General features: G+C 37.6%; 1 protein-coding gene across 1 annotated transcript; it reads right to left on the reverse strand.

Moving 5' to 3' along the window:
• Nucleotides 1-3,318: 3,318 nt before the first annotated feature.
• LOC118439469 (lipase-like) lies at nt 3,319-4,894 on the reverse strand. Its single transcript, XM_035860792.1, has 2 exons — nt 4,684-4,894; nt 3,319-3,737 (listed from the first exon to the last, which is right to left on the reverse strand). The coding sequence occupies exons 1-2, from the start codon at nt 4,836-4,838 to the stop codon at nt 3,350-3,352; spliced, it is 543 nt and encodes a 180-aa protein (XP_035716685.1). The 5' UTR covers nt 4,839-4,894; the 3' UTR covers nt 3,319-3,349.
• Nucleotides 4,895-11,778: the final 6,884 nt, after the last annotated feature.

Raw genomic sequence — 11,778 nt, forward strand, 5'->3', positions numbered from 1 at the left:
GCTAAGGAAGTTTTTTCACGTTACTACAGAATTTTTTTATGTTGCTAAGGAATCTTTTACGTGTTGCTAAGGATTTTTTTTCACGTTGCTAAGTAAAATTTTTGACGTATCACAGGAATTTTTTAAATTTTGTCGACGAATTTTTTTGACGTTGGTAAAGAATTTTTTAACGTTGCTAAGGATTTTTTTAGCGTTGCTAAGGAATTTTTTTGACCTTGCTAGGGACATTTCATTATGTTGCTAAGCAAATTGTTTTATGTTGCTAAATAATTTATTGACGTTGCGAAGGAAATTTTTTTATGTTGCTAAGGAATTTTTTTGACGTTGCTAAGGAAATTTTTTATGTTGCTAAGGAATTTTTTTTATGTTGCTAAGGAGTTTTTCTGACGTTGCTAAGGAAGTTTTTTCACGTTACTACAGAATTTTTTTATGTTGCTAAGGAATCTTTTACGTGTTGCTAAGGATTTTTTTTCACGCTGCTAAGTAAAATTTTTGACGTATCACAGAATTTTTTAAATTTTGTCGACGAATTTTTTTGACGTTGGTAAAGAATTTTTTAACGTTGCTAAGGATTTTTTTAGCGTTGCTAAGGAATTTTTTTGACCTTGCTAGGGACATTTCATTATGTTGCTAAGCAAATTGTTTTATGTTGCTAAATAATTTTTTGACGTTGCGAAGGAGATTTTTTTGACGTTGCTAAGGAAATTTTTTTATGTTGCTAAGGAAATTGTTTGACGTTGCTAAGGAAATTTTTTTATGTTGCTAAGGAAATTGTTTGACGTTGCTAAGGAAATTTTTTTGTTGCTAAGGAATTGTTGCAACTTTTCGAAGGAAATTTTGTATCACGAGGAAATTTTCAAGGCGTTGATGAGTTTGTATAATTAGGGATTATAATTAATTATAATTAATTGAAAATCGATTGTAACATCGATTGTAACATGGATTGTAACATCGGTTGTAACATCGATTGTAACAGAGGTTGTAACATCGATTGTAACATGGGTTGTAACATCGATTGTAGCATCAGTTGTAACGTCGGTTGTAACATCGGTTGTAACGTCGATTGTAACATCGATTGTAACATGGGTTGTAACATCGATTGTAGCATCAGTTGTAACGTCGGTTGTAACATCGATTGTAACATCGGTTGTAACATCGATTATAACATCAGTTGTAACATCGGCTGTAAAAGAGGTTGTAACATCGGTTGTAACGTCGGTTGTAACATCGATTGTAACATGGTTGTAACATCGATTGTAACATCAGTTTTAACATCGATTGTAGCATCAGTTGTAACATCAGTTGTAACATCGGTTGTAACATCGATTGTAGCATCAGTTGTAACATCGGTTGTAACATCGATTGTAACATCGATTGTAATACTAAAATGCATGTAGATTCTTTATTTCACTTATTATCATTTCATACGCATTACAAAAATTACACATCAGAAAAGCTGACTACAAAGGAGTCGTACATTAAAAATCCCTAACCTGAATAAAAAACGAAGAAATCATTTAAAAAAAGTCAAAATAAGTTAAAAAATAAATTAAAAGTAATACACATCTTCCAATTCTTTGCCTTCCGGGAGTGTCCCTAAAATGGAGGCAACGTTTCCCCGCTGAACAGCCAGCGAGATTCTTTGGCGGAGGAATGTGACAGCATTGGGCTGTCCGGTTCTTGCGGCTATCAGCTCGCCAATTTGGTTGATGAGGAGGAGCCCCTCCTGGCCCCACACCCCCGTCGTTTCCATTGCGACGGGAACAAAAATAAAACGGTCAAAGAGGAAGGCGTACCTCCTCCTCTTAGTATCTTCCGCCATGCTCGCAGCGGCGCCTTGATAGCGCACCGTGTTGGGAAGGTAACTGGAGGCAAAAGTGTCTACGCATGTAAAATCCCAAAGCAAGGATTTTCCTCTCGACCACGGAATAAGCGTCATTCCGTCGGGACGCTTGCCATCCTGGGTGGAGCATCCCGCCGGCTCCCGGATGCAAGGAACTTCCGCCGAACGGAGCGCTCTCGCAATCACGTCGTTGGCGGCCTCATGGCGGGACCAACGTCCCGCACTGCGCCGACAGGAGAGGCCATGATAGCCTCGCGCAGTTACTTGAGCTCCGCACGGGCACTTGTGGGGTTGCCATACGTCGCAGCCCAATCGGAGGGACATTGAGACACGAAACGATTCGTTGGATAGAAGGGTTCCAAGTTGAGGAGATGGAAGGGCATTAAGCCAAACGCCGGCAAACTTATCCCGCAGGGCACGATAGCGGGCGGTGTCCTCCGGGGTGGTCGCTCCTTGTATTAACTGCGACAAGGTGATATCCATCACGGCCCCGGCTGTGTCGACAATTTCTGCTGCAGACCATGCTTGGGCATCTGGTTGCGCCCCCGTTGGACGCTCTCTCGTAGGGGGGTGAAACCCCTTTATAAGATCGATATGTCCGTCCATCTGTCTGTCAGTCTGTCCGTGCGATAACTCAAGAACGGTTTAACGTATTGACTTGAAATTTTGAACATAAATACTTCATATAAAAACAAAGGTCAAGTTCGAAGATTTACCCTGAGGGTCACTCCCTTCAAGGTCAAAAGGTCACGAAATGTCATTTAAAGGTCAAATGGCATATATGTATATCAATTTGACAGGAAATTTAACCCCGAATTCAATGGTCACATCCGTTTTGACCTCAGAGGTCATCTAAAGGTCACTTAGAGGTCACTGAAATGTCACTAAACGTTAAATCTGATACATATGTCGATTTTAACTGAAATTTAACCCCGAATTCAATGGTCAAATCCATTTTGACCTGAGAGGTCATATAAAGGTCATTTAGAAGTCACTGAAAGGTCACTAAACGTTATATCTGATACATATGTCAATCTGAACTGAAATTTAACCCCGAATTCAATGTTGACCTTTGTTTTGACCTCAAAGGTCACTTGGAGGTCACTAACCGTTATATCTCATACATATGTGAATTTTAACTGAAATTTAACCCCGAATTCAATGGTAACATTCATTTTGACCTCAAACAACATGAATTTGTTAAATGACTCTATGTTAACTGTTAACTGACACCATATGTTAAATTTGATACATATGTTACCTCACAAATGTTATAAAGTTCTCGGTTTCACCCCTTCGTTACATGCGTTTAACGGTTTATTTGGTTTAGGCATGTTATGATAAATCTTGAGAGACGGAGAGCTTCCAATTTGGAGGTTGGGTTAAGAATTTGGTAAATATCAGCAGGATGAGAAATTATCTTAATGATTTTGACGATAAAATAAAAATATAATATTTATTGTCTTTAATTCACAAATTTTGAAATGTTCACCAATTTTACATATGTCAACCCACAACCGGCAACAAGCCTTGATACCCGCCTTCGACGATCCCAGTCAATATCCCTTTCATAAAGGTGGGCACGGGAGGGATAAAATTTGTCGGGGTGAATAATCCCGGCACCGTGAGGAGATCCACGTTCAACCATCCCTCGACAAATATGCAGAGGGAATAGTTCACATCGAAGAAGTGTAGGTGGTCTAAAAGGTGGTAATTTCGTCCCACCGAGTTGGAACAGTCGGGATCTTCGTAGACTTGCTTCGAACAATAGTATATCTCGTTATCACTCAACCAGACTTCTTGACCGTGATGCACGTACATGATGCCGGTCGGGAGGTTCAACATTCCTAAGACGTATTTCGGAATTATCTGTATGTGTGGGACTTTATCTGCGCTGAAATTCGTAAATTTGTATGTGTAAAAAATATAAGAAAAACGATACAATTAATTTTAAGGTTGCCCGGGGACCTCGGCCGAGTATGAATGTTGCCCGGGTACCCTACCCGGCAAGGTGGAAAACATCGGGGAAATATAGATAATTTTTTCCAAAGGTTACTCTACAATTTGTAAATAATTTTCGCACGAAATTTTGCCACATTTGTTTACATTCCTTTGAAATATTTTTTTCCCAAGTAAAGGTGAGAATAAAATTCTCTAGCTTGCAAATTTCTTTGCAAGGTTAGAATCTGTAATAAAAAACTGAACATACTTGCCAAAAAACAGTCTGAGAAACTTCTAAACAACTTCTAAACAACTTATAAATAGTTAAATCAGACCCAATTCACGCCTGAAGAAGCTGTATTTTATGGCGAAACCGGTCTCGCCTGGTGAATAAATCAGATTTTTGATCAATCAGTTGGAAGTGTTTTGTTCACAGCTTTATAAATTACTTGGCAGGTTATTTTTGAATATCCAACCGAGAATTTTAGAATACCCAACCAGGTAAGCCGGCCGGAGACTCTAAAATATTACTTCTGAATAGCCTTCTTCTTTAGGGTATCTGAAGAAGATTGAGTATACAGCGTATCAGATGCATAGACTCAAAATAAGGTAGTAATGAATCATTACCATGCGGAATCACTATGTGTCTCTACCACGTCGGTTACGATTTGTCGTAGAAATGGTAATGATAAGTTCAGGGAAATTCAAATTCATTACCAAGTATTAAGGAAGTGTAATACCATTATGTATTAAATTTGAATTTCCCTGAACTTATTATTACCATTTCTACGACCAATCGTAACCGACGTCACAGTCATTCCGCATGGTAATGATTCATTACTACCTTATTTTGAGTGTAGTAACCGGGGCAACCTTGCTAAATGCAATATTGTACCTACCCCGACACCACTCTAGCCATCGGGATGGGGAGGGCATTCATGTAATTTGCGTATTCCATATTTCCCGTTCGAGGCTGACCATACGTGATCAGGACATAATTCGTGTCAGGGAATTGGTCCAGACTTGTCATCAGGTAGACGAAAAGAGATGCCATGGCCGCACCTAAACTGTGCCCGGTTACGACCACACGAAATCCTGGATTCTGGGCAAGCAAAGTTCCAACCTTTTGTACAACCTGTAGAAACAAAGCTGCTTGCACCAAATAATGTAAAACTTATACATATTTTATCCAAGAGTTTGGTAAATTTAGCTATTTCATTGGTCAAAATTTAATATAGATTGGCAGAAAAGAAATCCGTCAAAAGAACATTAATTTTACCCCAGCGGAAGTGGGAGTCAGGGTAAGGAAAACCCCGGGGTTTTGCATACCTTTGGGTTTTACCTCGCTTTTGTGGGTAGTCGGGATAGTCGGGGTAGTCGGGGTAGTGTGGGTGGTCGGCGTAGTCGGGGGTAGTCGGGGTAGTCGGGGTTTTGGGGGCAAACGGGACAAGTGTCTCATGTGAGCCTGCTTTTTCAGCAATTTCGCAACGAAGCTGCTTATTAATTTAATTTTAAGACCTTATTGAATTTAGAATTGTTAGTAAATCCCTGTTGTAGCATGTATAAAATTTGAAAACCCGGAAGGCCCCGACTACCCTTGGGTATTGCTAATTTTTGCTACCTCCAAAACCCACCAAAACCCGAAAAACCCGAAAAACCCGGGGTAGCATACCCCGGTGCGTACCGGATTATAGATTGACATCAAGTCCAGCAGAAATCCCGTGTGGACCTCAATCCCGTCGTGTCCCATCGGTGTTGGAAAAGTTGCATAGTCCAAAATCCAATTAGTTATGGCAACAGTTCCCCTGAAAACGACGACAATCTCGTCTAGCTCCCCATGCAGCGTGACCATCCCTTTAGTTGCGTAGATTTCGTTGTAAAAAATCTCGAATTCTGTCACCGTCTCGTTAAAATGTTGGCAATACGGGCACGTCAAGGTTTCCAGCGTCGTGGGACAGTACATCGCAAAGGAAAAATAGTTGTAATACTGAAGGTCTTGTATCGTCATGAGAACGTTTCTGCTAATTTTCGTGGGACGACGTGAGTAGTCGTAAGCCGGACTATTCAACAGGTTCGTAATGCTGCCAAATACGTTGGAAAACTAGAAATGAAAACGTAAAGTTTAAGCGAAATTCTGCGAAACGTAAGGCGAAATGGTTACTGACAATCATATCCCAGGCAGTAATGAAAATAATGCCACACTATATTAATAGTACACCAAACAGGAATAATGGCATTACACAATGGTAACTATCTATGTATTACTGCATAAGTTGTTACTCAGCAAAGCTGTTTTTAACACCTCGTTATAATAAATCAATACCAGGTCAGTAACTTTTGAAATAGTTACCGCACGGTAAATAAAAAGTTACCACGGCAGAAGAGTCACATAGATACTCCACCCGGTAAACATTTTGGTAATGAAATTCTTAAGAGATTCACTTTCATTAATATAATTCGTTATGATAGTGAATGGCTATGAATTTCGCTTCATTTGAATCAAAATTATTGAAAGATTCCATCATTTCAGACGAATGAACGTGAACGAAAAGATTTTTCACGCCTTTCATTTTTCACCCTATGCTTAATACATGGGGCGAACTAATCCTAAGAAATGAAGTTCGATGAAGGGGAAATGAAATGAATTTGAAAGATAATGACTGAATGGGAATGAAAATTTGAATTCAAAAATGGAGATGAGTGACTTTTGAGTGAAAATAATTTTTTTGAACAGGTATGGAACCGTTTTACAAGCGACTGCGTAATAGATGCTAGGACAAGTCCCGGGTACCAGGTACATACATATTCCCAGTACCTGGGACATCTCTAAATACATATTTACTCATTTATTGTGCAGCTCACTAACATTTCTGGTAAGTTGGACATTCATTATCCTCTCTGAATTAGAAGAGCCCTTCGTATTTGGCTTCGTATTCTTATCAGAATGTGAAGTCGAGCTAAAAAACAGTAACAACTATAAATTGTTTTAACCAAAATAATAACACCTGAGAACCAGCTTTGTTACCATGCTCCATAAATACTGAAGGGAAACGCTTGACACGCTTTTTCCTTGAGATTAGTTGTAAATTTTTCAACACTGCCAGATTTCCTGGTTTCCTTAAAAATTATATAAAGTTACATTAATAAATGTACAAAAAACAATAAATTAGGAAATATTTACAAATGATGCTCACCTGGCCACTTCTTTTTTGCCGTAATTTCGGATCATAAAAGTCACCAAACTTCGTCCCAGTTTCACTTTTGAATGTTTTCGTCTGGCAATTAACAATAAAAATTGACACGCTCACACTGATCGCCAAGATGAGTAATTTGGAAATCTGCGTAAAAAATAAAACATTTCTTCAAGCTAGATTAACAAGGGAACATTCCGAGGTGTTCAACGAGTTAGGGGTCGACCCCAATACCAAAATGACCAGAATACATGACTTATTCTGCAAACTGAACGGATTTCCGGGTAAAATTCCCTTTTCGTCAAGTTGTGAATATTTATATTTGTGACTAGCGTGTGACCATCCTGTTGAATGCGGGAGAGGTCGACCACTGAACGATCAGGTCGAGCACGTGTACTTTTTATGAATTGGAGTTTCTCAAGTATCATATAATTTAAGCAAATTTTCCAAAATTTCACATGGTTCGTCAAAATTTCACACATTTGCCTTCAGAATTTATACTAGAGGCAAATTTGTAACTTTTCTCTCGTTTTTTGCTCCACGTGGCGATAACACAGGCGTGGAAATTTTGACACCCGATATTCTTCCTCCAGAGAGACGGAAAGATAATTGATTTTACACAATCGTAACGTACTTTCGAAAAAGGTTCTAAATATTCTCAGTTCAATCAAAATGCTTAATTTCTACCTGATTCCAAGCTGTCATCGCTTCCTTAGAAAATTCCAAGTCGAGAAAATTCTCTCTTTCTGATGAGGCAGACACTTAACTCGGTCAAACGTTAATTGAAGAATGACACACTACTTTTAATTCGACTGTTACCCAGGCAAGATATATACATATACATATGCATATACATAGATATATACATATGTTGTGGAACAAGCAATAAATACTGGTACCTGTACATAACCAGTGTCATCATAAAAATGGAAAGGTTCGGGTACAAGATTAATTTAAGTACTACATACATAAACCACTTATCTGCCTCTTCGTGGTACATATGTACATATTTAGTACGAATGAAAAGAATCTAATACATTATTTTTGTGTGTAAGTATGTAAATCCATATCTTACATACTAATGGTACAGACTAATTTTTAAAATACGCATTTAAGTGCACAAGACGCTTCATTTTAAAAATACGTAAATGCAGGAGATGCTTAATTAAAAAACGTATTTAAGTGCACAGGGCTTAATTTTTAAAATTCGTAAGTGCACAAGGTGCTCAATTTTAAAGTTAAAAACCACATAATATACAAAACTATACAAAATCCGCAGTACCGCTAAAGCTGGCTCTCGATTAGATAACCTCTATTTAATCTAGAATTAAAAGTGCGACTACTTTTCAAAAGGACAACATTATTTTTATGAGTATAGATGGCATAAACTTCACAATGTTTTTATGTATGTGTATATATCTATGTATTGTTACATATGTAAATAAGCACGTATGTATGAGCATATATGTGTATCTCGCTTTTCCAACATGTTTCTAAATATTTCCGCTATTATTTAAAAAACACACATCTTTTATATACAAATGTAATTATGTATGTTTCAAAAATTCTTGGTCTTGAATTTTTGTAATAAATACAAGATTTTTCTTCCCACAGAAATTACACCATAACAAACGCAGATGATTATAAATATTTAAAAATACAAACAAATATTTCAGAATTTTTCGTAATAATATCCGCTCTTTTATCACAGTATGTATGCGGATGCGTACTTAATACCAGAGTTGACACGGAGCCACGTTTTTTGAAACCCGACCCAATATTGGTTAACCTGAACCCGACCCCCCCCCCCTGACTCGAGTTTGCAATGCCCGACCCGAACCGACTCAAATTTTTTCACCCCGAACTCGACCCGCATGACTGGGTAACTTTCGATGCCCAACCCGCCCCAACCCAGTTGAATCGGGTATGGTTAACCCACTCATATTATTCGGCTTAAAAACAGAAATGTTACGAATTCCCAGCATACAATAGTTTAGAAAAGTAAAGAATAAAAGATATTGTGAAATATAACCCTATCGCTTGCTCGACTCAACCCAACACGCCCGACTCGAGCGTTTTCCATGTCCGATCCGACCCGACTCGAACCCGACCTGCCCAACTTGGAAATTTTTGGACCAACCGAAATGCAATGACCAACCCGCTCAAACCCAGTCGGGTCGAACTGGGTCCGGGTTCACCCATTCGAAGCAAGGCGGACTCATCTCTGCTGAATACAAGAAAATTTTTGTAACGTGTGGAATGAGCATGAGATCCAGTCGGGTTTTCTAATGATTCAGGTACTCTTTTGGTGCATAAAATACTGAGGATGAAACTGGTTTTCATATAATTTTTTGACTAATTTGGTACTTGTGTCTTCATGTTGGATGGGTTAATAATGTGACGGTTTTAAGACGACTCTTATCTTATCAAGGTCAAGTAAATAAATTATCAAGAACCTGTGATACATATGTATTTATGCATGCTTCCTGGTTTCGTACGATTAAAAACTTCCAATCAGTAGAGTAAGTGACAATCGACCTTGTTATTTACACTCAAAGAAACCCGGTAACTAAGTTATTACCAGGCGGATTATCTCTGTGGCTCTACACTCTTAATAAAATTGTTACCAGACTGTACAACTATATGACTCTACCGGAATGGTAAAGAATTATTCCCGATTGGTAATAAAGATAATGTTTACCAGCGCAGTCAGTGGCGGAACTATAGATTGGGGGCCGATACGTGAGCTACATAGATTTTGGGGCCTATCGAAATTTATTTTTGCCAATATGGGCCTGTAATTTTTTACGAAGTTTGGCATTTGCAGTTTTACGATCGTTCCTTAAATCAAATATACCTTGCGTTATTTAGTTTTCGTTATGAAAATATTGTTGAAAATTGGAGATGACAAATTTTAAATCAAAAATCACGTTTTTGGGGTATTCCGATTTTAGCAATCTCTCGAAAAACAGACTTTCAATTCTTTTTCCAAGTTTGGTAAACCCAATTTTTGATAAATCAGATTCTGGAAATCTTTAGTAAACCGGCTTTCTATTCTTCACAAAATCGGATGTAAACCGGTTTTTAATTTGAAACCTATTGTAGTGCTAATTTAAAAAGGTTTGCAAATTTAATAAAGAAAGATAAAACAAAATTATAATGAAATCTAAAATTGGCAGGGGTGGTCAAAATATATTTTAAAAAATACAAATACACTTCACAGCCCAAATTGCATTTGTATTTTCAAATTACTTCGAAAATTGTTTACAAAATGCATTTGCATTTCCAAAATGCTTCGATTATTTTTTGTATTTAATTTTTTGTACTATATTTAACGTTTTGGAATGCAAAATACTCCTCGTTTAATGGATTTATTATATCCAACAAATTTAACATGTATTATTGCTTTTGTCAGATCTAAAGAAATCGGGTTTTTCAAGGCTTAAGCTCATTTGCGTACGTACACCACCACCATCGTGTGAATATGCAGATAGCGCCGTATGCATTGGCCCATAATCTATTCTTTGTTTTGTAACAAAGGAGGAGGAGCCCAGTAGGAGTAGGTTGACCCATACCTATTTTTCAAAATTGTCATATAGAGCTGAAATTGCTGAGGTTGCTTTGGCTTAAACAATATGAGTTAAAATCGGGGCAATTTTTATCTGGAGGGAGCCTATTGGGTGACCTTTACGGATTGTTTAAATCGTCGTATCAAGCTTAAATTTGCTACATAGGCTGCTAATTGATACTGTTAGAAAAATATGAATTTAAATTTTTAAATTGGAAAATCAATTTAAATTTTTAAATTGGAAAAATCAGCAATAGTAAATCCGATTTTCTAATCTTAAAAAACAAGTTAAGCCACAAATTATTTCAAATTCACATTAAACAAATGTATGACTTGAGCGACAGTAGTGGGATTAGGCTTTCCCACGGGTATTTGTATTTTCAAAATACTTCGATTATTTTGCATTTAAATACAAAATAGAAAATACGTATTTTGTATTTTCAAAATACATGTACAGAGAATCGCTTTCACTGGTGGTGACGAATTTGTCGTTGAATAACCCCGGAACGGTTTGTCGTAGCGGGTCAAAATTTTGAACAGAGGAGCATGTTGTCCTCAGATAGTTGTGTGCAAAAATTCAACTCTCTACTTTCAAAATTGCCTCCCCCACAGCCCCCAGAAGTTGAGGCACTCTTTTCAAGTTTTTCCAAATTCGGTCTAAAAAATTCGGTCTCCGCAGAAAAAAATTTCTTTTCAAGTATCCGAACCCAAAGAAGTCTATTTGACTTATATCAGGGGATTGTATAGGTATTTCACTATTCGAAATGATTTTTATCCCCAATCTAGCTTCAAGGTCCTTTGCATAATCTTGGGTCAACTTTATCGTCTTTGAAGACGCTGCGTCACGATGAAAAATTACATTATTTATTTTTTTACGGTGCTATTTTGGAAAATGTTACTCTAAAAGTGGTTTCGATACACGGTCCACATATTGTTTTGCAGATTTCTTCACTTTTTGGGGGACTTTGATAAGTGGGAGGACACCATGACCGAACATTGCACCCACCACCATAAACTGTTTCAAAAAGTTCTCCTCACTGAAAAGCACCAAATTGCTTGAATTTTTTTTCGGCATTTGTCGTGTAGTAAGCTCTTCGAACCCAATTAGTAATTTCTAGGGAAAATATTGCTTCGTTAAGTGTCACCAATAGCTCACTCCTATTCCTCAACCGAAAATTCAAATAATTTTTTTTGCAAACACGGGGGCGATTTTTTCTGGAACAAGTTGAAATGAG

The sequence above is a fragment of the Folsomia candida genome, unplaced genomic scaffold (assembly GCF_002217175.1).
Source record: "Folsomia candida strain VU population unplaced genomic scaffold, ASM221717v1 Fcan01_Sc036, whole genome shotgun sequence".
Classification (NCBI taxonomy): domain Eukaryota; kingdom Metazoa; phylum Arthropoda; class Collembola; order Entomobryomorpha; family Isotomidae; genus Folsomia; species Folsomia candida.